This window comes from Sceloporus undulatus, chromosome 6 (assembly GCF_019175285.1).
Source record: "Sceloporus undulatus isolate JIND9_A2432 ecotype Alabama chromosome 6, SceUnd_v1.1, whole genome shotgun sequence".
Taxonomy (NCBI): domain Eukaryota; kingdom Metazoa; phylum Chordata; class Lepidosauria; order Squamata; family Phrynosomatidae; genus Sceloporus; species Sceloporus undulatus.
In genome coordinates this window covers 104,791,067-104,817,173 of record NC_056527.1, presented here as the reverse complement: position 1 = coordinate 104,817,173, position 26,107 = coordinate 104,791,067, and the positions used below count along the sequence as shown (strand labels likewise).

At 42.5% G+C, this 26,107-nt stretch overlaps 1 protein-coding gene and 1 long non-coding RNA gene across 8 annotated transcripts; one reads left to right on the top strand and one right to left on the bottom strand.

Annotated features, from left to right (window-relative positions):
* Positions 1-470: 470 nt before the first annotated feature.
* BCAT2 (branched chain amino acid transaminase 2) lies at positions 471-22,759 on the bottom strand. 4 transcript variants are annotated; one of them, XM_042474507.1, is made up of 12 exons: positions 22,609-22,736; positions 15,706-15,847; positions 9,994-10,068; positions 9,573-9,773; positions 8,546-8,656; positions 7,021-7,140; positions 5,782-5,945; positions 5,273-5,415; positions 3,513-3,598; positions 2,004-2,144; positions 1,829-1,903; positions 471-1,225 (listed from the first exon to the last, which is right to left on the bottom strand). In XM_042474507.1, the coding sequence occupies exons 4-12, from the start codon at positions 9,681-9,683 to the stop codon at positions 1,187-1,189; spliced, it is 990 nt and encodes a 329-aa protein (XP_042330441.1). In that variant the 5' UTR covers positions 9,684-9,773; positions 9,994-10,068; positions 15,706-15,847; positions 22,609-22,736; the 3' UTR covers positions 471-1,186. The 4 variants fall into 4 exon arrangements, with proteins under 4 accessions (XP_042330441.1, XP_042330443.1, XP_042330440.1 ...); XM_042474509.1 differs by having other exon boundaries at positions 15,706-15,804; positions 22,609-22,627; XM_042474506.1 differs by lacking the exon at positions 15,706-15,847 and having other exon boundaries at positions 22,609-22,759.
* LOC121934228 lies at positions 7,150-25,418 on the top strand. Of its 4 annotated transcripts, XR_006104593.1 has the most exons (6): positions 7,150-7,164; positions 10,372-10,485; positions 12,147-12,308; positions 19,021-19,162; positions 21,183-21,380; positions 24,768-25,418. It is a non-coding gene; the product is annotated as an uncharacterized LOC121934228 (long non-coding RNA). The 4 variants fall into 4 exon arrangements; XR_006104591.1 differs by lacking the exons at positions 7,150-7,164; positions 10,372-10,485 and having other exon boundaries at positions 11,915-12,308; positions 19,018-19,162; XR_006104590.1 differs by lacking the exons at positions 7,150-7,164; positions 10,372-10,485 and having other exon boundaries at positions 11,917-12,308.
* The last annotated feature ends 689 nt before the right edge of the window (positions 25,419-26,107 follow it).

Here is a 26,107-nt window from a genome sequence, read left to right as displayed (position 1 = left end):
AACCAGCATGGCCAAAATACCAGGACATGATGGGAGTTACAGCCCAAAACATTGGAGGGGTCATCAGGCTGGCGGAAGGCTAAATGGGCTGAAGTGTCATCTCATAGGTTTCTGGTAGACATCCATCTATACAGTGTTCTCCAAGAATGGAGACTTCCAAAACAATCACATTATGAGTTATGTCTATGACAACATCAAGAGTAGTCTAGCTACACAAAGGAAACATTCAAATGATTGACTGAACAATTCTCCCATTATTTCTGAGAAGACACCACCTACTGTTCCAAGCTCTCCCAAAATGCACTGCTTAAAACAGGGAAGAATGGCACCCCAGATATCAGACTGAATCTCATAATATCCCTCTTCACAGGCTTCTGGGAGTTGAAGTTCATCATTATCTAGGGGACCACAGTCATCCCCCACCCCTGGCTTTAAAAAGCCATAAAAGGAAGTCAGAAATGAGTAGCAAGAAACTTATATTAGATGTTGTTTTTAATTTTAAATAATAATTTTCAATGTAAAAAGCTATCTCTGGTTTCAAAGAGGTCTGAACTGAAAGCTGGTTCCCAAAACCTAATTTAGACAAAGCTTCATCATCTAAAACAGAACCATACAGGTGTGAAAGGTAAAGCAAGACGGCAGAGAATTAAAACCAAATGAACGGTCTTTTCCAGCCAGAGGAAGCAAAAACTAAAATTTCAGCACCAATTGTTATGATACTAACAATTGATGTTTTTTTAAAAAATTGAGTCTTCAAATTTGTAATTTTTTTTGCTTGAATTCAAGCAACTATTATTTTAAAAAGTGTGCGTGTGTCTGTATTTTAACAGTTTTAAAGATACACAAGATCATCCTCCTTCTCAATATTGCACTCTGGAAGCAGCTGAATTCTGGAACTGAGAGAGGAGGAGAGGAGGCCATTTCAGTCCAGAGATTCTCTGCCACCACAGAGAGGCCAGCTCTGAGTCCTTCTGAGCCCTGGATCTTCCCAGAGAGGAGTGTTTGACAGCCACAAATCGTAACAGGCAGACCAGTTCCTTAAAGAGCGAATCAGCCAGTCCAAACTCTTGACGGAGTAAAAGGCATTAATGCCAAAGTTATAGAACTGGATCATAAATACGACAGTTGAAAAACAGAGGCTAGATATGGGACCGGGATGAAGCAAGCGTCTGTCACTTTGTTGGCATCACACCTGCAGGACCCAGTCACTGGCAACACGGCCATACTATAGAAGGGGAGAAAAGGAATATTCAGTTAGTATTGTGGAAGGGTTAGCACTGCTTAAAGGGGCAGGGAATAGGACTCTCAGGGCTTGGTACTGAGTCTCATGCCCATCTCTGGTCCTCAGGATGAAAGCACTGACTTGAAAAGTATTGTGTATTTGTCTAATTATTTGATTTATATCCTCCTTTTTCCCCAAAGTGGCTAAATTTAGCATTCTTATCTGTATAACATATTTCCAGCATCTATGGTTAATGCTTAAGGTATTGCCAGGGCCTTTACAAGGGGTCATCTCTAGGTCTCAGGTTTTTAATAGGTGCCTTCAACCTATTAAACTACTTGGTTTGGGGTAGGGTTTTTGTTTTTGTTTTAATACTTTCATTTAAAAAACTAATCGGTATACAAAAGAATGAAATATTTTAAATCTTTGTACAAAAATAGCACTTTTAGTACTATTTGGACACTTAATACAAATTACTCCACAGAGCTACTCTGCCCCCTTGTGCCCTAAAGCAGGAATCATGGGCAGGTCAGACGCTGTTTTTCCCTTCCCCTCCAAATAGTTGTCCTCAAATTACAACCCCTTTCTTTTCCCTGCTTGTTTTACCTGAATATCTGTCAACTCTTTCAGAAATCGTCTTGCGATCTCAGGTCCGTTTTCCATTGTGGGGATGTGGTAATTCTGGTGCAAGAGAGAAAGAAATTCATAATGAAGTACAGAGGGAAAATATGTTTTGGGTAGGCTGCAAATGGTACCACTGAGCATGTGCCCAGACTCTCACCTTGCCCTGGTAGAGGATTCTGTTCACAGGACAAACAACACATGCAGTGCCAGAACCAAACACTTCCTTCACCCTCTTTTCTTCTAGACCTTTGATCAGGTCACCCATTGTGATAATTCGCTCAGAAACTTTGAATTCCCGCTGGGTGGAAAGAGAATCAAGAACTTATTACTATTATATTTACTTATGCCCTGCTAATAACTAATATTGAAAAAAGTGTAAAATTAAGATTAAAAACATACAAAAGTTTTTAAAAAACATGATCTGAAACACATGCCTCATACAAAAGCTAACCTAATATTTTTAAAATCCTGCCTGAATAAAAACATTTTACTTGTCAGCAAAAGAAGGGAGTTCCAGAGGGTGGGAGCAGCCACCAAGAAGACTCACTCTCGTGTCTTCACCAAGCAAGCCTGTGATGGTGGTGGGACCAAGAGAAAGAATTCCCCTGAAGATCTTGGGACTCTAGCAGGTTTGCATGGGGAGATACAGTCTCTCAAATAGTCTGGACTATGTGAATTATGTCTGGAAATGAGCTCATAGCCAGTGAAGCTGTTTCAACAAGTGAGTTATATGCTCCCTATAACTGGCACCAGCACCACACATTTCTGGGAGCTAAAAAAAAAATCTGATCTTAAAACAAAAAGATTGTGGCATGCAAATTTCAGTCACACAGGCAAACATGAGGGTATAAAAACTTTTTTTAAAAAATCTATGCTGGTTTTATATGAATTTGGCATTCTGAATCCAAAAATGATCTCAGATTAGCTCCATCACATAGTTTATTCACAACTCGCTTTTCCCTTTTAATGTAGTATGTGACTGTATGAACTAATCCCACAAAGAATTTTCCTGCAAAGCATAAGGGGTTAAAGCAGTGGTTCTCAAATAGTGGGATGGGAACAGGGGGGAGGCCCTGATCCCTCTTCCTCTTCCCAAACTTTTTTATGTGTAATATTTACACATGTGTTAAATACTGAATTAACTTAAACAAAGTTGTTCTAGTTTGAACAATGTTATTTCCTTATGAAATGTTAATATACATGAAGGTGTAAATGTGAATATTATTATTCATGTGCTATGCTGAGTGAGCAGAGAAATGACATCCGCATGTAGATGTAGAGGGGAGGTGTCCCAAGGACAAATTTTTTGAGTACCACTGGATTAAAGTCTTCTAATAGCCTTTCAAAACACTTTTAAATCACTGATACGAAACAAAAATCCATGCAAGAGCACTAATAGAAACTGCACAAAACACCACCATCTGCAGTTAATGAAAGCTGTGCAACAACTGAATGAATTTTGAAAAATGAATTTGTGTTGGGGGGCGGAAATCATGTGATAAACTTTTATTGTGTTTTTCAAATTAAGCACCCAAAAATAAAACAGCTACAATATTGAAGAAAGGTTTTCTGTTGCAAGGCTGTGTGTCATTTTCTTGCAGATTGCCCACCTGCCTTCAAACCTATTTCGTTGTCATCTCAAGCTTCTGCTCCCCTCCACACTCACCCATTTCTGAGCCAGATCTAGGAGGCTTTGCCGGGTCACACCTGGCAAAATGATTCCATTTAGTGGAGGGGTGACCAGCTCTAGATCTGGAAGGAGAAATATAACTGTTACATTTACACATGACGTAAGGTTATGCTGCAGTTGGACAAGAGAACAAAAAATGCTTGAAGCATTCTCCAAGCTGAGAGTTTACCCCACCTGAAATCTTCAGCTTTTTTGTTTAGAAAGATCTCAGTTTCTTGTCCTTAAGACTGAGAAGCTATGCCTTAAAGCAAGATTGGGGAACCTTTGGCCCTCTGGATGTTTTGGCCTACAATTCCCAACAGCCAATGGTAATGGTTTATGGAAACCCTAGGCCAAAAAAATTCTGGGAGTTCCCTCCTGTTTTGTGGACTAACCCTGTTGAAAACACAGAATTTCAGAGACAGATGAACTCAAACTTTAGGAGACGATGGGCCGGTACAGACTGGCACAATACAGTGACTTCACGGTGGCATGGGGACATGGCATTCAGATGGCGCTGTCCAAGGCAGCAGCAAAAACAGCCTCTTCCTTCCAACCACCTCCAGATAATCTCTGTGGTCCTCTCTCTCTGTGGTTGGGTGTTTTATAGCAGAGACATGTAGAACTCCTCTTTTTATGCCTCAGACAGGCAAAGCAGCTGTGCTGGATAGAGACTAATGCCTGCTGAATTAGGGATTTCAGTTCTGTAAAGAGCAAGATCCCACTAAGGAGGGACTAAATAATACAATTTGATGTAAGCAATAACACATGTGTAACAATGTGTAATCTTTTCTTATTTTTATATAGTATAGCAAGGATGGAGAATTCACATACTTTTTAACAATAGTGTTTCAATATGAAATAAGAGTAATTGTGGAATATTCTTTCCCAAAATAATTTTAAAGTGTTTTCAGAAGGTTTTAATGAAAAGAGAATATGTGCATGCATACAGAGACATGGGTTATCACCCAGTTAAAGAAATCCTTGTTGATTAATCAAATGTGTTTTTGTCGACCGACTGGATTTAATCTGCATAAATTTGCTTTTATGGGTCATCAGAAACCTGCATACTTCTTTTTCATTTGCTACCTTTATTGTTTTTATAATTTGTATGAAAAATAAATTTATATAATTTATAAATCTGCTGGACAGTTTAATCAGCATTGCTTTTAGCTGACCCAAAACATATTTAATCAATCAGTTCACTGAATGCCGAAACTAGAGGCTGAAAACCTTTAAACTTCCCCCTGAGATTTTTACACTACACCTCCCATAATCCTTTATTATTGGCCAGGCTGGCTGTGGCTGATGGGAGTTGGAAGTCCAAAACATCAGGAAACCCACTCTGATTAAAGAGAAATCTTTGACAATTTTTTTAAAAGACTAGGAAATTATTATTTCTTATATGCCTTCTTACTTGGGTCAGTTATCAGTTGTAGGTTTTGTAAAATGAACTGAGTTTGTTTACATTGTAGAAGCTTTGTGTATTATGTATTAAAGAAAGTTTAGAAATAATAATCAGTTTGTGTTTTCTGTGTTGTTAGGATTGCTGTTGCTTATTTTGTTTATAGTTTTTAGGGTAGTTTTAGTCATATATATATATATTAAATTAGATTTGTGTTTGTTGTTTTATTTGTGATTAATAAAAAAGAATTTAAAAAATTAAACATCAGGAAAAGTTATTTCCCCTAGACTAAATAGTACAGCTGCAAGATTTCCCAGCATCCCAAAACTACCCAGGGAATCAAGTCCCTCACCTCCTTGCTGGTCCTTCCAAAACATGAAGATGTTCATTGTCCCAACTTCAGTGATCTGATGATTGTCGCCATACAGCCAAAGAACCTGCTGGCATCCCTGATTGGCAGCCTCATTCTGCACATAAATGGTGGGGCCATAGTTGCTAAGAGGAACACAAGCACAAGCCAGGACTCAAATCAGATAAAAAGGAATCTCTTAATAGCAATGGGACCTCCAACTCTACACTAGACATCAAGGGTGGTATACAAAGGAAATCCATGCAGAATTATGGTAGAGTATAAACTTTGTGTTCAAAAGATCCTAAGTTCAAACTGCAGCAATGGAAAATTAATCCTTTGCATATCAAGCTCCTGGGAAATGCCACACATTAGTCTTTCCATCAGCCCCATATGGTCACTCAACAAAAAATATGAGAATTATGATCCAAAGCATCTGGAGGGCACCACATTGGGCATATCTGCAGTAAACAAAGTCAATAAGCAACTGTTAAAACAGAAGCCCTACTTACCCGCCCACTTTGCTGTCACCAACGCCACCCATCCAGGCACGGACAAAGCGGGGATCAGCCAGGAGAGAAACGGGGTTGAAGGAGCCTGTGGTGAAATAGGGGCCTACAGGACCCAGGATCACATAAAGTAAGGCGTGTTTGGACGTGGCGACCCCCAGGGAGGACTGCAGAGGGAAAAGGGCAGGAGAAAACATTGGCAGGCAGGCAAAACCAGAAGCACATGAAATGCACTTTGAGGAGGAACAGGGAAGTGTACACCACAAGCACAAAGCCAGGCATGGAATTGATTTCTGGGTTTAGGGCTTTCTCTCACTAAAAAGGACATTTTTCAAGACTTAGTAACTAGGGAGCCAAGCTAAACCCCTGTTATGTACTGCCAAAAACTGGGGGAGAGGGCAGTGTGGGCTACAGGCTGCATGTGCCCCTCCCCCCTTCCATGGCCAAAAAATACTTTTTTGCAAGGGTAGAAATGTCCCAAAAGTTCCCTGTGGGTGTAGGAGGCAATTTTGCTATATTAGGGGGACCATGGCCATTTTAGGCCCAGTCCTAAATGTCAATGGGAAATGACACTGAAATTTGCTTCTAAGTCACTATGGCAGGATACAAAAGGGCGGTCTGCCGGCGCCTTGTTTTGTTGCGCGAGGGAGCCGCAGCGGACAAACTGTGAGGCTCCCTCACACAGCAAAAAGAACCCGCAAAAAGTGGGTTCTTCTTACAGCACCATTGTGACACCGCAGTGCGCCAATTACGCACTTGCGGCGTCACAATGACACCGGGACGTGCAGATGCTAAGCGTTCATCATGTCAAAATGGTGGCGCCTGTTTGTACAGGGTGCCACCATTTTGACGCCCTCGTCAAGTGCTAGGGGTGAGGCACGTATGGGCAGTGCGCCCTCAGCCAACCCCTAGTACGTGACGAGGGCACACTATAGGCCCGTCTAGATCAGACGTTTGATTGTTGGGGGAAAGGCCTTTTCTGGATCCAAAAGGGCTCAGAGAGTGACAAAAATGCACTGAAATTGCCCTACACACCCACTTCTGAGGTTTTGGGCCAAAGATTTTTTCCACACTAAATTTGTATGGGTTGGGAGACTATCACATCAGGGTCCACTGGAGGCCCCCCACACACACACACACTGTTGTCTCCCCCAGTCGAAAGAAAGAAAAGGCTCGCAAGTGAGAAAAGCATCTGTAGGACTGCATTACCAAGGGGCTAAGGTTTGGAAAGTAAGTACTTACCTCAGTGCCGATGAAGGTGGGCCGGATGTAGAGGCTGGCTGTGTCGGAGTGGGGCACCCAATCTTGGTCCAGGTGGATTAGCTGCCGGATGCACTCAAGGAGCTCTGACTTGTTGAAGGACTGGAGAGGAGGAACAGAGAACAAGTAAGGACTGCAATTATGTCCCCATACCATCCCAGTCATCAAAGGCCTTGCTTTTTATTATCCTTCCACACCTTCCTCCAGTTGGAAGCGTCTTATACCGACTGACTGATTTGACCATCCAGAAGAATATTGTCTGTCCTGACAAGTAGCAGATCTCGGGGGTTTCAGACAGAAGGCCATTCACATCTCCGAATCCTTTAACTATCAGCTGAACCAGGAGCCTACCCAGTCTTTTGACCAGAGGGAGGCTAGAGGGGCCACATTAGCCCCCTTCAGAGAGGGCTGCATCCTCCACCACAATCCCACTCCAATAAAATAATTAAAAATCCCCCAAATGTCCCCAACCATCTTCTATGGGACATATTTTCAGCATATTTTAGCATTCCCTGGGCCATTTTAGGCCCAAAAGAACCCATTTTTAGCAACATAAAATGAATAGAAGTCCCCTTGGGGGCCTCAAAAACACACTGGAAGGGCTATGCTTCATCCACCCTTCTGCTACAGATCACAAATCCTTTTTATTCAGAAAAAATCATGCCTGTTTCAAAAAAAAATCTAGGCTTTTTGGGTTTGAAAGATCATCAAATGTCCAGGATGTGGGAGACAGGGCAGGATGGGGATGGGTAGGATGAAATGGGCTGAGGAAAACAACCAGTTGTTGCTCCCTTCAAGTGGCTCTGGCCACGCCAAGGTGCCCATGCCCAAGAGGTCCTGTCAACCCAAGGCTGGGAAAAGTCTAGTTCTTCAGATACAGATGAATGACAATTGCCATCATTCTTCATTGCTGGTTATGCTAGCCAGGACCGATGGAAATGGGTGTCCAACAATTCCTACAGCAGACGTTAGAAAAGTTAATTGATCACTATGACTCACAGAATCCTCCACTCAGCTGACTAGAGGTTCCTCAAGTTGTAGCCTAAAAAATATAATGCTGATAGATGATGGGAATTCTTCAAAACCAAGTATACTTTGTGCAAAGAAAGGAAAATTTTTAAGTTCCTGGCATAATTTATACAGTCGACCTTTGTATCCATGGGGATTCTGTTCTAGACCCCACCCCTGTGGATGCCAAATGCCACAAGATCTGAAGTCCCATTATAGCCAATGGTGGTGTGACGTGCACATGACCACATGCATACATCACCATTGAGGAGAATGGGGTGGAGACATCTGCAGATGCACCAATCTGTGGATGGCAAGCCCACTGATACAGAATGTCGACTGTACCAACTTAAGAGAAGAGAATGGTCCTTTTGAACACAACAAACGTTTCCCTGTCCTTTTTGGGCAGGGAAACATAGCTGAGCTAGAAGTAAGTTGTAGCTGCTGTTGATTTTAGGGTGAGGAGGATGTGAGGGGCTGCTCCCATGATTATACTTACAGGCAGACAACAACGAAGAGCGGAGCGTAACATGCGGTCCATGTTCATCATGGGACGGAAAAGTCGGATGCGCTTATCTGCGCCCCGGAAAGCCTTCATCCCCTCAAAGAGCTAGATGGTGGAGGGTGGGGAAAATTAATTTAGAAGAAGAAATGTTTACATGTGAAGTAGCAGACCCCATAAGGGCTGAGGTTCCTAGAGGATACTGGATAAATAACTCAGTGGGTTCACTGAATCTAGTCTTCTCTACTTACCTCCTCAAATATGATGTTCTCATCATCTACTGCTTTCTTCCACAACCTTGCACCATTTAAATGTATTGGACTGTGACCCCAGCCAATTATGGAAATTACAGCCCAACACACCTGAAGGTTACAGGTTGGAGAAGGCTGATTTGCTGATGTATCAAAAGTAATAATCGCCTTCCTATTTTACACACTTGGTTGGGTAACATGACAAGCGCATGACAGATTTGTTAGAATCTTCCCAGAGCCAAGTCATTAGATCAGTAAGTATGTACAGTGGGCCTTCCACATTCTCTGGGGTTAGGGGCAGAGGACCCCCATGAAAGTGGAAAAACTGCAACTAAAAACACACTACTTTTTTACCTGAGAGTCTGCTTCTCTAGGAATCTCTAAATCCTCTAGCACAACTCTATGGTCAACATCTGCCAAAAGTTGACCATAGAATCATGCTGGACAACCTACAAATGCCGAGAAAAGTGTTTTCTCTAGCAATCTCTAGATCATCCAGTGCAACTCTATGTTCAATTTCCAGAAGAACCTCTCTGGAGGACCTGGGGATTCCTAGAGAGAACATATTAATCAAATCTACAAATAATCAAAACTGCAAAAGTCAAAGCCGCAAATGTGGAGGGCTGACTATATTTACTTGTGGAACAGAACATTTGGAGCAAGTAGCTATCTGAGTAAGAACAATATTTCAGTTTGACAAAGCTCACCTCAGCAGAACTGCAATGTGAAAAGGATGGGAAGAAGATCAGTGTCACTAAAAAGGAAACAGTTACCTGTACTGAGTAGTGCAAGGCAGAAGAAGCTGGGTGGAGAGAAATATTCTGAAAAGGCTTGATGTATGGTTTGCCCCAACCTTTCTCTTTGCTCCATTCCACAGTTAACATGTGGTCAGTGAATGTTTTGCCAAAGATCAGGTTCCCTGGGTCTGGTTTGGGCTTTGGGTCCTTGGTTAATTCAATCTGGAGATCAGAGGCCTAGAAAAGAACCCAAAGACCATTAAAATCTACTGTCAATGAGCCAGGCCTCCATGAGAGATAGAAAACTGCTTCAACTTCAATCCCATTTCAAAATAAAAAGTGGTGATATCAGTACATGCACATGTACAGTACATGTACTGTTCTCCACCCATCATTCTCTCACAGTGACAAATGGATTCCCAAATTCAGTAGCTCTCAGTCAGCTAGGTTTTCTCACCTTGAATGTGGTACTTAAAAATCTCTGAGGACCAAGAAGTGAAAGTAGAACATTGCATGATCTTCCTCTCAAAACCTAGAAGGAACCAAGAAAAGGAATTAAGAGTGAATAGAAAACCCCCTCCTTCTAATAGGAGAATGATGTTGCAAGCCTTGACCTATGGAACTTTGTGGCTTAGCAAACATAATTGAGCATGTTTAGAGAAGCCCTACCCCCTCAGCCAGGTTTGAGGATGATGGAATCTGTAGTCCAATTAATTTGGAGTGTGCAAAGCCAGGGAAGGGCTGATCTAAAGATATCGCTGATCAGTAAGTGGCCAGCAGGCCATGAAAGCATAAATTATTCAAGTAAAGCATCTTAATCTTTACGATTCCCAAGGTATCTCTGAAACGTAACAGTCCTTTTGCATGTTTGCCTGGTCGCACATATGAAAGACAGTGAGATGGTAGAAACCTGTTGTGGTAAAGAAGACTGTACCACTTGAGCTTGGAGGTGAGTAATGTGCCATTTTAGACCATTCTGCCATGGGAGTAAAGGGAAATGCTCTCTGATAATTAAAAATAAAACAAAAGTACATTGAGGAGACACTTTCTAGACCAGTTAGCTCTCTGTTATGCTCATGAGGAAAGTCTGTTTTGATATTAGGAGGGTTAAAATTGTGATGGGTCCCATATTTACTGTCTGCTGCCTGCGGTCATATTGGCTGAAGGATTCTAGGATTTGGCCTATGTGGAGATAAACCTTGCCAGTTTGGGAACTTCAGCTGGCTCCATGTACAGCATTTGTTAAAAAATATTAGTTTGTTCATAGGCTATCCGAGGAACAGTTTTTGACCTATACAGCTCTAAACTGGATAGGGAACCATGTGGAGAAAGAAATGGGAGTATTAAGAAAAAAGGAAATAGAGGGTTTGGAGTGCCATCCACCTTTGGGTTCATCTCTACTCACCATCAGCAAGAGGCCACTGACAGAAAAACAGATTTTCTACGCTGTATTCCTAGCCCTTTGGGTTCTCTGTGGGACTAAGGTTCTTGCATATGATCATCCACAAATGTTGAGATGAGCAAAAAGGTCCAACTAACGGTTTCATCATTCATGGATGCAAGCATGGCATCTACCTTTTGCAAGACCTTGCTAGTGATGGCCCCAGTGTTAAGAGCTCATTTAGTGCTGCCATTTGCCTCCTTTCAAGGGCACTCTTTGGAAAGCCTTTGAAGGGGGAAACAATGATGATAAATATCCAGAAGTGAGCAGATGAATATACAGTACAAGGCTGGTGGATGATTTTTAAAAAATACAGTGGGCCGTCCACATTTGCTGGAGTTAGAGGTGCAAGACCCCCATAAAAGTGAGGAAAATCACAAATAAAAAAATTTCTACATCCTCTAGCGCAACTCTATGTCAACATCCGGGAGATTTCTAGAGATAACATATCAATAAAATCTGTGAATAATCAAAGCTGCAAAAGTCAAAGCCACAAATGTGGAGGGCCAACTGTACTAATGAACACCAAGAAAGAAAAAAATGTTAGCTCTGAAGGGAAGATCATTTTGTTTTTTACTCTCTGCACTAGACTAACTAGACCAGCGATATAAAGGAGCTTTGTGTGTTTACAGGAGTGTGTCTGTTGAAGAGGAAAGCCCAGACCAGAGACTCATTCAGAAACACACTGGATACCTCTGAAAGGGAGAGTAATTTTGCTGAGATCTTGCATTGTGACTTTTTTTTAAAAATCCCATAATATTCCTCAAAATTGAGATGTGCTAACCTACCATCTCTAATCACCCATTCCCCTTAAGCAAACAGCTTGAGTTAATGTGTAATCCAGAAGTAGAAAAGGAGCCAAGAGAAAGGGGTAAATGAGTAACATCCCATGATATGGGGATGGGGAAGGGGATCTTATCCCTTTCTAATTCTTATTTTCCTGCCTCTGCCACACTGGTAACCATCGCCAGGGTTTTCAAAAGAGCTGCCTTCATCACCATGCCCAACATGAGCCAGGCAAGAGGAGCACAAAGCAAGCAATTGACAATTCAAGACAATTCAAGCGTGGGAACACTCCGATTTCCATTTCTGCTGAGGTAGTCATTCTCCAATCAAACATGGAAAGAGATCCACCCCCTTTCCTCTTTATCTTTTTTTAATCTCCCCAGATTGAACTTCAGCCCCTGTTGAGTCATTTCAGACAAGGCTGGAAAAGAGTACGAACAAACATCTAGAGGGAAAGGCATGCAGCTTGTGCATCATTCTGCTTCGCTTTAAAAGGAGAAATTGCTGGTCTTGCTGGCAAAGGGAAAAAGGGAAGATTTAAAGAGGTAAGTTTGCATGGGTTTGAAAACGAGATTACTGTATATACTCATGGGTAAATCTAGAAATTTTGGTCAAAAAATTGACCCCAAAAAAGCTGGGTCAACTTATCCACAGGTCAATGTAAGTAGTGTATTTTAACTCTTCTCTTTCTCTGAGTAGAGTGGCAAAAGGTAAGAGCTTAGTTCATCCTGGGAGCACCTAAAAGAAGCACCAACCCCCTCTACTCTTCTGGCTTTATTGAATGCTTCGCTGGGAGAATGGCAGTGATGGCACCAATGCCAAGAGGAATTGGGCTTAGAAGGATCTGAATAAGACATGGCTGTATGAAGACAGTAAACTTCATTCATTACATCTTTTGTTGCACGCCCCTAAATTTTATCTGACTTATCCAGGAGTCATATAAAAATCCATAATTTTGGCTCCAAAACTTGCCCTCGACTGAAGGGAGCAGATGCAGCTTCCCATAGGGGGCTAATGCAACCCCTTCCACAATTGCTCACCTCTGCTCCAAAGTTGCAAATTTTGTGACAACAGACTAGCTATTGTGACCTGATGTAAAAAGTGCTGTGATACCACAGCTTTGGGAGTGCTGACACTTCCTCCATTTCAATCACAAACCCCATCCATACACAACAGTGTTTCTGTGGCTATTAAAGTCTGTGACTGATAGGAATTCAGTTGGTGCAGTCTTTGCTGAGCACAAAAAATATAGCAGTGGGAAGGAACCACCTATGGAATTTCTACCTGTAAGATGGCTGCTTAAACCCAGAGAAAGAAAAAGTTAGGAAAATTGCTATGGAACAATGCCTGAAAAAGAGGCTTCTGGTGAAAGGCAGTAGCAGGGATTGTGCCCTTGTTACAAATTGCGTGTGATCCTAACCCTAAATTAGTGGTTTGAGTGTTGTTAAGAGTATAATTTTGAAGATCAGAGTTCGATTACTGGCTCAGCCATGAAACCCCCTGGGTGGCCTCTTGGGCAAGTCACACTTACTCTGCTTCAGAGGAAGGCAATGGAAAACCTCCTCTGAACAAATATTGGCAAGAAAACCCCATGATAGGTTTGCCTTAGGATCGCCAAAAGTTGGAAACAGTTTGAAGGCACACAACACACACACACACACACACACACACACACACACAAATTGTTGAAAGGGATGCAAGAAGCTTTTTGAACAGCAGGGGGCACCAAGAAGCAAGGAACACAAGAACTTGTGCAGATGCATAAATGTATGGCACATATACTATTCACATAGTTGACCTTAAATGACCAAGCACCTTCCTGTTTATAGAAGGTTCCCTTTTCTACAGTCCTGGTGTTGTCAACTCAGCTTTGACTCATAGTGACACTATGGATATCTCCAAGATATCCTCCACTACTTGCTTAAGTCTTGCAAATCCCTGGATTAAGTCTGGTTTACAGGCTTCTTTCTTCTACTTCCTACCTCTCCTACCATTATTGTCTTTTCCAATGAGTAGTGCCTTCCCATGATGTGGCCAAAGGGCAATAGCCTCAGTTTGATCTTCTTGGCTTCCAGGGAGATTTCAGGCTTGATCTGTTCAAGGACTGATTTGTTTGATTTTTTTACTGTCCGCAGTATCCTCTGCACTCCTCTCCAGCACTGCATCTCAAATTAGTTGATTTCCTTCTTATCTGCTTTTTTCACTGTCCAGCCCTTACATCTGCACATGATGACGGGAAATACAATAGCTTGGACAATTCTGTCTTTAGTGCTCAGTTCTGTATCTTTACTCTTTAGGATCTGCTCTAGTTCTTTCATGGCCTTCCCATTTCTAGTCTTCTTATTTCTTGACTGTGGTGTCTGTTCTGATCAGTGTTTGATCCAAGATATGGGAAATCTTTAACTATTTCGATTTCCTCATTGTCTAGGTTGTATTTATGTATTCCTTCCATGGTCTAATTTTGCTGCAGGTGGTTAGTAGCTACTGTATTGACAATCTTGTATAAAATGTTTTTAATAGGGAATTTTTTTACCTCACCAGATTATTTGGACTACAATTCTCATAATCCAATATTAAAGGCCATGCTAGCTGGAGCTTCTGGGAGGTGAAGGCCAAACCGCGAGGCAAGCCAAAGCTTCATCCTGCCTTACTTCCTGGACTATGGCTCCTCTATGTCCAAAACAGTCAGATTCTGTACTCAGGAAATCCAGTTGGCTTCAGTTATGCAAATAAAACATATTTGCAAGCCCCAACACATAATTGTTCTGCTTTTTATCCTGAGTCACATTTCAGATGATTTGTTGTTGTGTGCCTTCAAGTCATTTCCAATTTTTGATGACCCTATCATGGAGTTTTCTTGGCAAAATTTATTCAGAGGAGGTTTGCCTTTGCCTTCCTCTGAGGCTGAGAGAGTATGACTTACAAAGATCACAAAGTGGGTTTCCATGGCCAAGCAGGGATTCAGACCCTGGCCTGGGTCAGAGTCCAGTGCTCAAACCACTACACCACACTGGCTTTCATTTCAGATGTCATTGGACTGGTTTCTGCACCAAAGGCAACTATGCCAGGAGTAGGGGAAGAAGACATTTTCCTTCATAATCATGAGGACCAGAAAGTTGCATTTTAAATAATCACAAAGATTCTTAAAAGCTCACATTCTAATCCAGGCAGGATTCTATTAAGTAACAAAGCTGTTTACATGTGGAATGTTCCTTCTAAATGGTTATCTTGGATCAGAGCCCTGCAGGCAAAGACTGTATCAGTCTTCCTTGCCTAAAGGAACTGCTCTAAGCTTGAAAGAGTCTGCCTCACTCCTCAAATATACGGAGAGCAAGCCTTTAGAACAGAAATGTTATGGGGAGAGAGAGGAGTAAGGCTATTGTTGTGTGCCTCCAAGTCACTGTTGACTTACAGGGACCCTAAGGTGAACCTGTCATAGGGTTTTCTTGGCATGTTTCTTCAAAGGAGGTTTGCCATTTCCATCATCTGAGGCCAAGAAAGTGTGACTTGCTCAAAGGTTTTCATAGCCAAGCAGTGATTCCAATGCTCAAACCACTACACAACACTTGCTATGTGTGTATTTACAGTATTTCATTTTTATGCACCCTTTTCTCCAAGGAGTCCGATGAGCCTCCCTGCCCAAATTTCTGTCCTTAAAACAGCCCCATGAGGTAGGCTAGGCTGAGAGAGTACAAATGACCAAAGGCCACACACTGAGTTTAATAGCTGATTGTAGATTTGAACCCACATCTTCTAAGCCCTAACCTAAGAGGCTACACAACAACACATTTATGGGTGGGACACAGAGTTATGTACTGTATGTCCTAGGATGTTGTGTGGGTAACCTGGGGCCAGGGAGTCCAGGATGAAACCCCACATCAGCTAAGAAAACCCATTGTAGCTTTTGGCTTCAATTTGCCATCTGTAAAATGGCCTCCTAACCTCTTTAGTGCTCAATCCCTTGATCCCTTTTCCTTCAGTTCTTTGCTTCCCCTCCGTGCCCCTTGCTTTAAATCGCAGAAAGAGCAGCTCCTACAGCAACTGAGGCAAAAGAAGAGACAAACATCCAGGCTGAATCCTAAAGCTGCCAAAAGAGAAAAAAAGGAGAGCAATTTCCAGGAAACATTGCATAAGCTGCATGTGGCAGAAGCCAATCCCAACTTTACAGCAGATGTGAAATTCTATCCTCTGACCACAAAAGTCAACCTCTAATTAAGGCAATTAGGAAGCTTATTCACAACCAGTAGAGGGAGACTTGAATATATATGTGTGCCTTCAAGTTGCCTATCAACTTATAGTGACCCCGTGGATTTCATAGGGTTTTCTTAGGCAAGGAATAATCAAGAGGTGGTTTGCCTTTAATTTCGTGTTGATGTGTGCCTTCCAGTTGTTTACAACTGTGGTGACCATAGGTCAACCCTATCATGGGGTTTTCTTGGCAAATTTCTTCAGAGGGGTAAAATTTAAAGATATAGCTGTGTTAGTCTGTAAAATCAGTATGTAGAGAGATTTAGTAGCACCTTAGAGACTAACGGAAAGAAAGAAGTTGGCAGCATGGAGCTTTCATAGAGTTAAGATCCAAATGCATCTGAGGAAATAGGCTTAAGTCTACGAAAGCTCATGCTGCCAACTTCTTTCTTTCGGTTACTGTATATACCCGACTATAAGTCGACCTCACGTATAAGTCGAGGGTAGGTTCTGGGGTCAAAATTATGGATTTTGATATGACCTATGGATAAGTCAAGGGTAAAACTTAGGTGCATGTAACAAAGGATCTAAAGGATGAAGCAAAGAAAACAGTGCCAAAGAATTTACAAAATTCCAGCAGGCATAACTGTCTCTGCTCATACTAAGGCTGGATGGATGAGAGAGTAGAGGAGAATCAGTGCTTCCAAGACAAATTATACTCTTGTCTTTCACCAGGGTTATAGTACAGTACTTACATTGACCCATGGATAAGTAGACTCAGGTTTTTCGGGTCAATTTTTTGACTAGAATTTCGAGTATATAAGTATATACAGTAGTCTCTAAGGTGATACAAGATCTCCCTACATATGTCTTCAGAGGGGGTTTGCCATTCTAATTCTCTGAGGCTGAGAGAATGTGACTTGCCCATTGTCACCCAGTGGGTTTTCATGGCCAAGATGAAGTTTGAACTCTGGTCTCCAGAGTAATAGTCCAATTCTCAAGCCATTGCGCTATGCGAGCTTTCAGAGTTGATATATACAACATGTAAGATTATTATTATTATTATTATTATTATTATTATTATTATTAAGCTTTATTTATATAGCGCTGTAAACAGGAAAGGGGGACCTTCATTGTTTGTAATGGAAATACAGTACAGTCTTGAAGATTTCAGTATTTTCAGTGCTGCGTCAAACTTGACATACAAAATATGTAACTAGAACTCCTTCAGAAGGCCTGAATACCCTGAAGGCACACAATCCTTTGACTCTGGAAGATAAGCAGGGTCAAGCCTGTTACTGGGGAGGGGTGGATTGCCAAGGAATACCAGGTGCTGGAGGCTATATTTCAGAGAAAAGAACTGACAAAACCACCTTATTTTTCTGTTTCACAGATATGCCAAATATTACAATATTATATGGTAACTATGGGGTTTTACAGACCGCTCCAAAAGGGCAGGTTGGAGGTGCCCGGTTTTGCTCCTGAGGGACACCGCAGTAGCCAAACTGTGCGGCCTCCCTTTGCACCAAAAAGCAGGTTCTTTTTGGTGCATGCAGCGGATGCCATGAGTGTGCCATTGGTGCATTGGCGCACACCGATGATACAAGTGCAGCACCGCAATGAGCGGATGCTGCACAGCGCTTGCGTCATGATGGCAGTCCCCATGTAGACAGGAGGCCACCACGATGGTGGTGCCATTATGTACTAGGGTTAGGGAGCGTGTGGACGCTCTGCAGTCCCAAGCCCTAAAATCGGCCCCAGGGTGCCACAAAGTGCCTATTTGTACCGGGCCTATATTAGGAACAAAATGGTCTGTTGCTAAAGCAGTAAAGCAAGTTTAGGTTTAATATGAAAACTACCATATATATTTAATTTTCTCCTAAAATATAGTATTTTTTTCAAAAATGGCTTCAGCATTTCTGGAAGTTTACATCTCTAGGGCCACTTTAAATCCACATAATATTAAGATGGCAACGAATGAGAACAATAAATTGCATAACCCTAAATCACTTGGTTTTTTTACACTTCCTGGTCTGAAACATGAGATTCATGTTTTATGACATATGCCCAAACTTTTTAGGCTCTATCTTTTCCTTCTTGTCTCTTTTTATGTCTTTCCCCTTTTCCTCTTCTACAGAAGCCTAGTCAAAACTAAGGACATGAAGGTGGTTCTGCTGGTTTAACTCACCTGAGGCAACCTACTTAAGGGTCACAAGAAAATAAAGCAGATGTGGGCAGAACAATGGGTTTATGTAATCTCCTTTGGGTTTTTTTTTTTTTTAATGAGAACCCTGACATTCCTCAACAGAGTCAGGGACAGACTGTGGGTGTAACTAAAGGCAAAATCGAAGCTTAAGGAGGAGGAGACAATTCCCTGTGTTCATATGTCTGGATGACCACCATGTATGAGCACTAATCTGAGATCCTACTGTTCAAGAATTCTAGCAGCCTCCCCTTGCCTTTGCAACAGAGAAGAGAGAAGTGGAGGCCAGCTATGATCTTTCTTCAGAATTTATAAACGTTATTTTGACTGCAGCTCCTCTAATCCACCAGCCAGGATGATAACTGTTCAACAGTTGGACATCAGAGGCCAGGATCCAGTAGCATACTCATGCAAGATGCCGCTGCTCCCACCAGAACTGGCCATTTCCCCACCACCACCTCCTGCAGTGCCCATCCATTCTAGAAATTGCTCCTTTTTGGCATCATAGGATGCTGCACTGGAAAATAAAGTGGAAGAAAGTTGTGATTCTCTTGGCAATTTTGAATACCAACGCACATTGTTGTATCTAGGCCACAGCACTTTCCTAATCCGCCACAAAAGCACTGAAGTTAATCTGCCTAATATTTAGAATTTCTTGGTGTGGGGTGTGTGCAACCCTGTCCAATAAATGTAACATTATCTCGTAACACCCAGAAAAGACAAGACACGGGCCTTGATAAGACAACAGGGATGGAGTGCAGAGACACAATAGTAGCAGTTGCCTTGAATTCTGAGGTCTTTGGTAGAACATTCTTCTTTTTATCCCTGGCAAGTAATATAACTTTAACTCTCCTTTTCTCCAGCAGAAACCTAATCTAGGCCTCTAATCACAATCAGTCACATTAATCATGAAGTTTCAGTTCTCCACAAAATGTATGTCAGAAAGAAAGGCCCCAAAAAAAAAAAACCCCACTAAAGAGAAGCAGAAGAGAGAACACGGTGTTCAAGGTAAGAATCCTGTGCCAATATAAATAAAGAAAGTGGGAGGTGTGCTGCCAACGGACCATGGCTGTGAAAGGAAGGGCAGCTCCAGGATTGGGACAGAAAGTCAGCTAGTGAACCAACAGTGCAAAAGCCTGGGCTGGAGAATGGGTGGTCTTCCAGAGGTTTTTGAACTGCATCTCCCATCATCCCTCCCAGCTGCCTACTCCTGGCTAGCACTGGTGGAACTGCAGTCCAGCTACACCTGAAGGGCCACATATTCCCCATCCCTTCTACATGCTAAGGATAAACATTCAGTTTAAGATCATTTAAATGGAGTCTTAAAGCATAGGGCTTAAGGAAGCATTTGTTTGGCCCTCCAAAACCAGATGTAAGACACTGTGGTAATGGGAGGGTTAAAGGTAGTAGAAAGAGGTTTTTGATAGCCTAAGAGCAATCCTGTCTGGTTAGGGAGGACAGAATGGAGGTTCCAATTCTATTTTTCTGTTTGGTGTGAAGCATTTTTACAAGGTAGCCTCTACTTTAGGAATGCCTTTGGACTGTGCTTTCGCCTGCTTTCCTCAGTAGGTGGGGCCACCATACGTCCAAAGAATGGAATCGGTAATTTCTCATAAGGAAATGTGAACTTCTGTAACCCTGTTCCAAGCCCAGGTACTGGAAAGTGCTTTGTTAAAGTTGTTAAAGTGTTGCCGAACTGCTAGCATTAGAAACACGACGATTAAGGACACTAGTTAAATTCAGACGCTTTTGCCTGCTTCCAAAGACCACCTTCTTGGTAATATTACCAAGAAAAGTGGAAACCTAGGGGAAAAACAGGAGGGAACTGTTTTTTTCCATTAAGCCCATGGCTTCACATTTCAGTTTCTTCCATTCATAAAGTCACAGGAGAGGAGTAGTAGCTAAAAGAGAACTTTTTCAGAATCGCTTAAGAGGAAAAAGGTGATACTGCACTTTCAAAATACACCCTGAAGAGGAAATAATCTTTATTTAATTGCTGTGAACCTAAGGGAAACAGTTTAAAGCATCCATAGGGGCAGGAGTGAAGAAGACAAGGGAGGATCAGTATGCAAAGGGACCTCTGAGATTAACTGTCAAAAGAAATTCACAGAATCATAGAGATGGAACAGACCACAAGGGCAATCCAGTCCATCTCCCTGCCATGCAGGAAGTTGTAGCATAAGCTTTCCTAAATTTGGTCCACTTCCTCAAAGGCATGAACTGAAACGTTGCCCAGCAAAGACCTTTTTAATCAGACTATATGAATAGTCATAGAAATACAAAAAATGCAGGTATGGGATGAGGTGACAAGTTCTGTTTTAACTATGGTTTTTGAAGAACAAAGACAGGAGGAAAGATGTTGCCTAAGGCCAGGGTGGGTGGATGACCATATGAATGGTGGAGGGAGTGTTGGAATGTGGTACCTCTGAGGAAGTTGACCAGGTCTTTGAAAGGTTATGCTACCCCTCTCATTCAATATGGAAAGGAATCTTGCTGCATCTTTGAGACTATCAGAAATACAGACATTAGTAGTGTGGCATAGTGGTTTGAGTGTTGGACTATGACTCTGGAGACCAGGGTTCAATTCCCAGCTTGCCCATGAAACCCACTGGATGACCTCAAACAAGTCATACTTTCTCAGCCTCAGAAGATGACAATGGCAATCCCACTATGAAGAAACTTGCCAAGAAAACCCTATGATAGGTTTGCCTTAGGGTCACCACAAGTTGGAAATGACTTGAAGGCATGCAACAACAACAATAACAAGCATGAGCTTCCGTAGGCTTTCACAGACTCAAAGTCTATGAAAGCTCATGCTACCAATTTCTACTTTTGAATTAGTCTCAAAGGTGCTGCAAAATCCCTTTACATATTCATTTCCCAAACTAACACAGCTATGTCTTTGAATTCTACTTTTCATTCAGTTAGTCTCAAAGGTGCTACAAGATTCCTTTGCATAAAGAAAGAAATACAGTAAGTTGAAGAAACGTTTTGGGATGCAACACTAATAATTCTCATCCCCTCTCAGGTTGGCAATGATGTTACTTTGGAGAACAACATGGTGGGAATTTATCTGGCCGAAGGAAAAAAACAGATTTGTCTGCTGAACAAGAAGTGATCTTATGCAAGAGATAACTCCAGGATGTCACTGAAGTGGAGGTTTTTCAGAATGGTTCTGTTGGAAAGAGGAGAAATACAGCTACATCATGGGAATCAAGTTGTGATGGTAAGAATTGGGGAATGCCTCTCCAAGGTGGCAAACATGGTCAAGAAGACGGATCATAGCCTAGATTCCCAGGCGGGGGAGAAAGCCAACAAATATCCTATGTACTGTTATTGTCTGCCTTCTAGTAGTCAGTTTTGACTTATGGTGACTCCAAGGCCACCCTATCACAGGGTTTTCTTGGCAAGATTTGTCGGGGGGGGGGGTTGCCTTTGCCTTCCTCCAAGGCTGAGAGAGTGTGACTTGCCCAAAGTCACCCAGTGGGTTTCTGTGCCTGAGTGGAAATTTGAACCCTCTTCTCCAGAGTAATAGTCCAACACTCAAACCACTGCACCATGCTGTCTTTCTATCCTAGTATGTAGGATGTAGGAAGGAAGTCAGTACCTCTTAAGGAATTGGGAAAACATCTGGAGAAGATGAGAGACAGTGTTGTATAGCAGTTTGAGCACTGGACTATGACTGGAGACAGGATGACCAGACGTCCTCCCTTTCCAGGACATGTCCTACACTTCAGCCTTCAATATGTCAGGTGTAACTCTGTCTAGGAAAATCAAGCTTGGACTCGGTCTGTAGAGAGATCTTTTCCAAATGCTGTAGAATTCAAAGACATAGCCGTGTTAGTCTGTAGAATCAGTACCTAGAGAGATCTTGTAGCACCTTTGAGACTAACTGAAAGAAAGAAGTTGACAGCATGAGGGCTTAATAGACTTAAGTCTACTTCCCCAAATGCACCTGAGGAAGTAGACTTAAGCCTAGGAAAGCTCATGCTACCAACTTTCTTTCAATGAGTCTCAGAGGTGCTACAAGGTCTCCCTACATCAATGGTTCCCCAAACTGTCCCCTTTAAGAGATGTTGGACTCCAGCTTCCAGAAGCCTCAGCCATGTTGGCCAGCAGTCTGGGATTATGGGAGCTGTAGTCCAAAAAAAACCCTTAGGCGAGAGTACAGTTTGGGGACCACTGCTCTACACACTGAGTAACACGGCTATAACTTTGGATTGTACAACTCTGGGAGAGGGTATACCCAGGGAGGCCAGAGGATGCTTTTAGAAAGGACAAAATAGATGGGGGATCCCTTTAAAAATGTGGGGTTCATGTTTCCGCCCGGAGCTATTTATGAAACGGACCCCTCCCCTCTACCCCCGCCTCCTCCCTGGAAAACGTGGCCCCTTCCCTCTTAATGCAGAGATGGCTGCCTATCCCTGTTCCCCTTCGGCTCCCATCCCACTTACCCTCCGAGCTGCCCTTGGGGCTGCAGTAGCTGCTGCCATGCTGCCGGCGGTGCTTCTGTCTAATGGGGCCGGCGAGAGGGGGCTCCGGAGCCGCCAAGAAAGGTTCCGCCCCTGACACGCCTCTCTCTCTCCCTCCTTCCTTGCCTCCAGCCGCGCCTCTGTTTGCCTTCCCAGTCCTCCTGGGGCTCTCAGTCAGGACAGAAGGCGGAGGCAGGCTGGGGCTGGGAAGCCAGCCAAGGAACAGCCCTCCTCTTTCCAGTGTCTCCAGTGTCCCATGCTGGAAGGAGAGCCCTGCTAAGGAGGGAAGCATGTGTTCCCTTTTTTCAGCCCCTTGGGCAAAGTCACACTCTCTCAGCCTCAGGGGAAGACAGTGGCAGAAGTGCTACTACTAGTTCCCTTTGCAAACAAACAGAAATATGTGAAGTCGAAGGCTTAGTTTCATGGCCAGCATCCATCGTTTTTTGTGGGTTTTTTGGGCTGTGTGGCCATGTTCTAGCAGAGTTTCTTCCTGACGTTTCGCCAGCATTTGTGGCTGGCATCTTCAGAGAATGCTTGCCTCGAAAGTAGTTGGGTATGAGGACAGGGAAATGTCCAGTTAACAATTTCTAAGCTGCTCTGAAAGCCTTTTGGCTGAAGAGCAGGGTATAAGTAAATAATAATAATAATATTACTACTACTATTATTATACTGTGTGACCCTAGGAAGTGTGATTTCCATGTGTATTGTTCTGCTGCTAATGGCAGGCCTCAGGGTGGGAGGCTATGCTGTTTGAAAAGACTGGACCAGGCCAACCACTACCATGTCAGGATGCACAGGGAAGCCATTGAAATCCACAAACATTTGGACAATTTCAACATGAAAGAGGAATCCCTTAAAGTAAACAAGGTTTGGCTATCAGTCCTGAAAGACAGCAAGATGAAGACTCAACAAATGCAAATAGGAAATCTCCCAGGGTCAGGGGTTTCCCAGCAGACAATGAGCACTAGTCGAGCAGACACTCATCCTCTTGTGCATACGCTCCCACCCTGAGGCCTGCCACACACACACACACACCCCTCCTTTCCTGGCAAGCATTCTCTGAAGATGCCAGCCACAGATGCTGGCGAAATGTCAGGAAGAGACTCTTCTAGAACATGGCCACATAGACCCAAAAAACCCACAAAAACTGTCAAACAGAAATAGCCCCTCCAGTCTAGGAAAAAGGCAGATGGGAAGGATGAGAAAAAAAGATGAGGAAAAAATGAATGCACAAGGAGGAGGATAAAAAGGGGCAAGGAGTTGAGAAGGTTACTTCAGTGTGTTGAAGGCATGCATGAGTCAGTGTGTACTTATGTATTTAAAATGAAATAACACACCCTCCCTGTAGTCATTCTTGGCACCTGCTTGTATTGTAAGGTTTTTTTTGGGGGGGGGATTGGAGCCAATCACAACCACCCTCCCCACACACGCCCACTAACACAACCAATGGCAAGAATGGCAGTTTCACATACACCCTTCGAGGAGCATGTATTCTCGCTTGCTCCACATATGCACAGCTAACAGCAGCATAGGCACATGGCCAATAATAAGAGGAGAACAACACACAGACACCTTCCACGTCATCTGGGGCATGTGTTATTTATTTAAATCTATAGCCCTCCCCAAAGCTTAGGATGTGGAAGGGTAAGAAGGAAAAATGTACACATCCAGTGTTTAGACAGAAAGGAAGCATGAAGGAAAAACAAAACTCCCTGGATTAAATACAGCCACATTAGTTATAAAGGCCTTACAGTGTTTTCAAAGCTTCTGAACTATGTTCCCATTGATTCCAGGTGCGAATTAAGATAGTTCAGTCTCAAAACAGGTTTGATCCAGTGTTGGTCTGTGACAATCTTAAATTGAAAATTTCCAGTTCCAGTCGTCTTGACAGAACGGCAAACACACTGGCTAGCCCTTGGCAGGGCACTATTGGGTTTCAGTTTCTTCTGTGTCTGTGAAAAAAGAAACAGGGATTTGTGAATACAGTGGGCACTTAGTATCCGCTGGGTTTATTTCCAAGATTCCCTGTAGATACCAAAATCTGTGGATGCTCAAGTCCCATTAAACAGTGGCATAGTGAAAGCGTGTCTGTTATATAGAATGACAAAATCAAGTTCATTTTTTGAAATTTATATTTTTAGGAATATTTTCAAACTGTGGATTACTGAATTTGTGGATCAAAAATCCATGGATATGGAATGGAAGGCTGACTGCAATCACAATTCTTCCTCATCTTAAAGGATGGCTGCCCTTATTCAAAAGTTACTGGGACTATTAGAGTTGTACATTCAACATTATAAATTCTTATTCCTCTGGCCTACCTATTTCCTAGAGCAAATGACAGTAAGATCCCAGCTTAAACTCTTCAAACTAAAAATTGATCATCTTGCAGGGCTATTACAAAAACAACTGAAAGGAGAAATGGAAGCACTCTGAACACACTGGAAATGGTTTATAATATATATTGATGGGTGCATAGTCAATGATGTTCGTGCATTTTCTTTATATAGGGGTTTTTTAAGAATTAAAATAAATTAATTTAAAAACCATGTAGAAAGTATTTGCTTCTCAAGGTTTCCCAGAATTCCTTGTGTTTGACATTGAAAGACAACATATTTTGAAGCTTGCAACATGTATATTGTGCATTTCTAGATTTTGGATGTTATTGTAATTTACTGTATGGCCAACACGGCACCCCATGGATATGTTATCTGAACATTTGCTTTAGTTTCCCGAGTCCTGGAACATAAGAATGGCTGGTATCTTTCTGAATAAAATTAGAATAAAACTTGTCTGCAGATCCAAGTTATCTAGAAATTTGAAAGGCGATAGATAGGTTGCAGTTTATAAGGGTTTCTGGCAGGACTGCTACATATTTTATCAAGCAGAAATTCAACAAGAGAAGTTCCCCACTCCCATTGTTGTTATTTTTTGCCTTCCAACTTATTGCAACCCTAAGGCAAACTTTTTCTGGGGCTGAGAGGGTGTGCCTCATCCAAGGTCATAGAAACATAGAGTTGGGAGAGACCACAAGGGCTATCCAGTCCACCCCCCTGCCATGCAGGAACTCACAATCAAACCATCCCTGACAGATGGCCATCCAGCCTCTGTTTAAAGACCTCCAAGGAAGGAGACTCCATTACACTCCGAGGGAGGTCACCCAACAAGGTTCCTTAACTGAGTGAGTGGGGAATCGAATCCTCATCTCCAATGTCCTAGTCCTACACTCAAACCACTACACCTCCCATGAGTGTCTTGTATCTTCCTTTTTTCATGAAGCAGCAACCAGAATTCCTAATGCGCACCTGGGACTTAATCATGTATTGCTCCAGTCTTCTTGACAGAAAGTTTAGTTAATCATGTATTGCTCCAGCATTTTAGGTAATTGGCCTCTAGTTACACCTTGAAAGAAGTAATTAAGGGAGCAAATTGATTTGTTTCACAGGCAGTTCATTATTCCACAGGATGCTGATGATTGATT

What these genes read in the sequence shown, in the direction of transcription:
- BCAT2 (XM_042474506.1), bottom strand. Translation starts at nt 22,647, where the DNA reads ATGGCAGCAGCTACTGCAGCCCCAAGGGCAGCTCGGAGG. An exon ending in TTTTAAGTACCACATTCAAG is followed by an intron (nt 9,774 to 9,993) that starts GTGAGAAAACCT and finishes GTTCTTTTCTAG; the next exon opens with GCCTCTGATCTCCAGATTGA. An exon ending in CCTTGCACTACTCAGTACAG is followed by an intron (nt 8,657 to 9,572) that starts GTAACTGTTTCC and finishes TCCACCATCTAG; the next exon opens with CTCTTTGAGGGGATGAAGGC.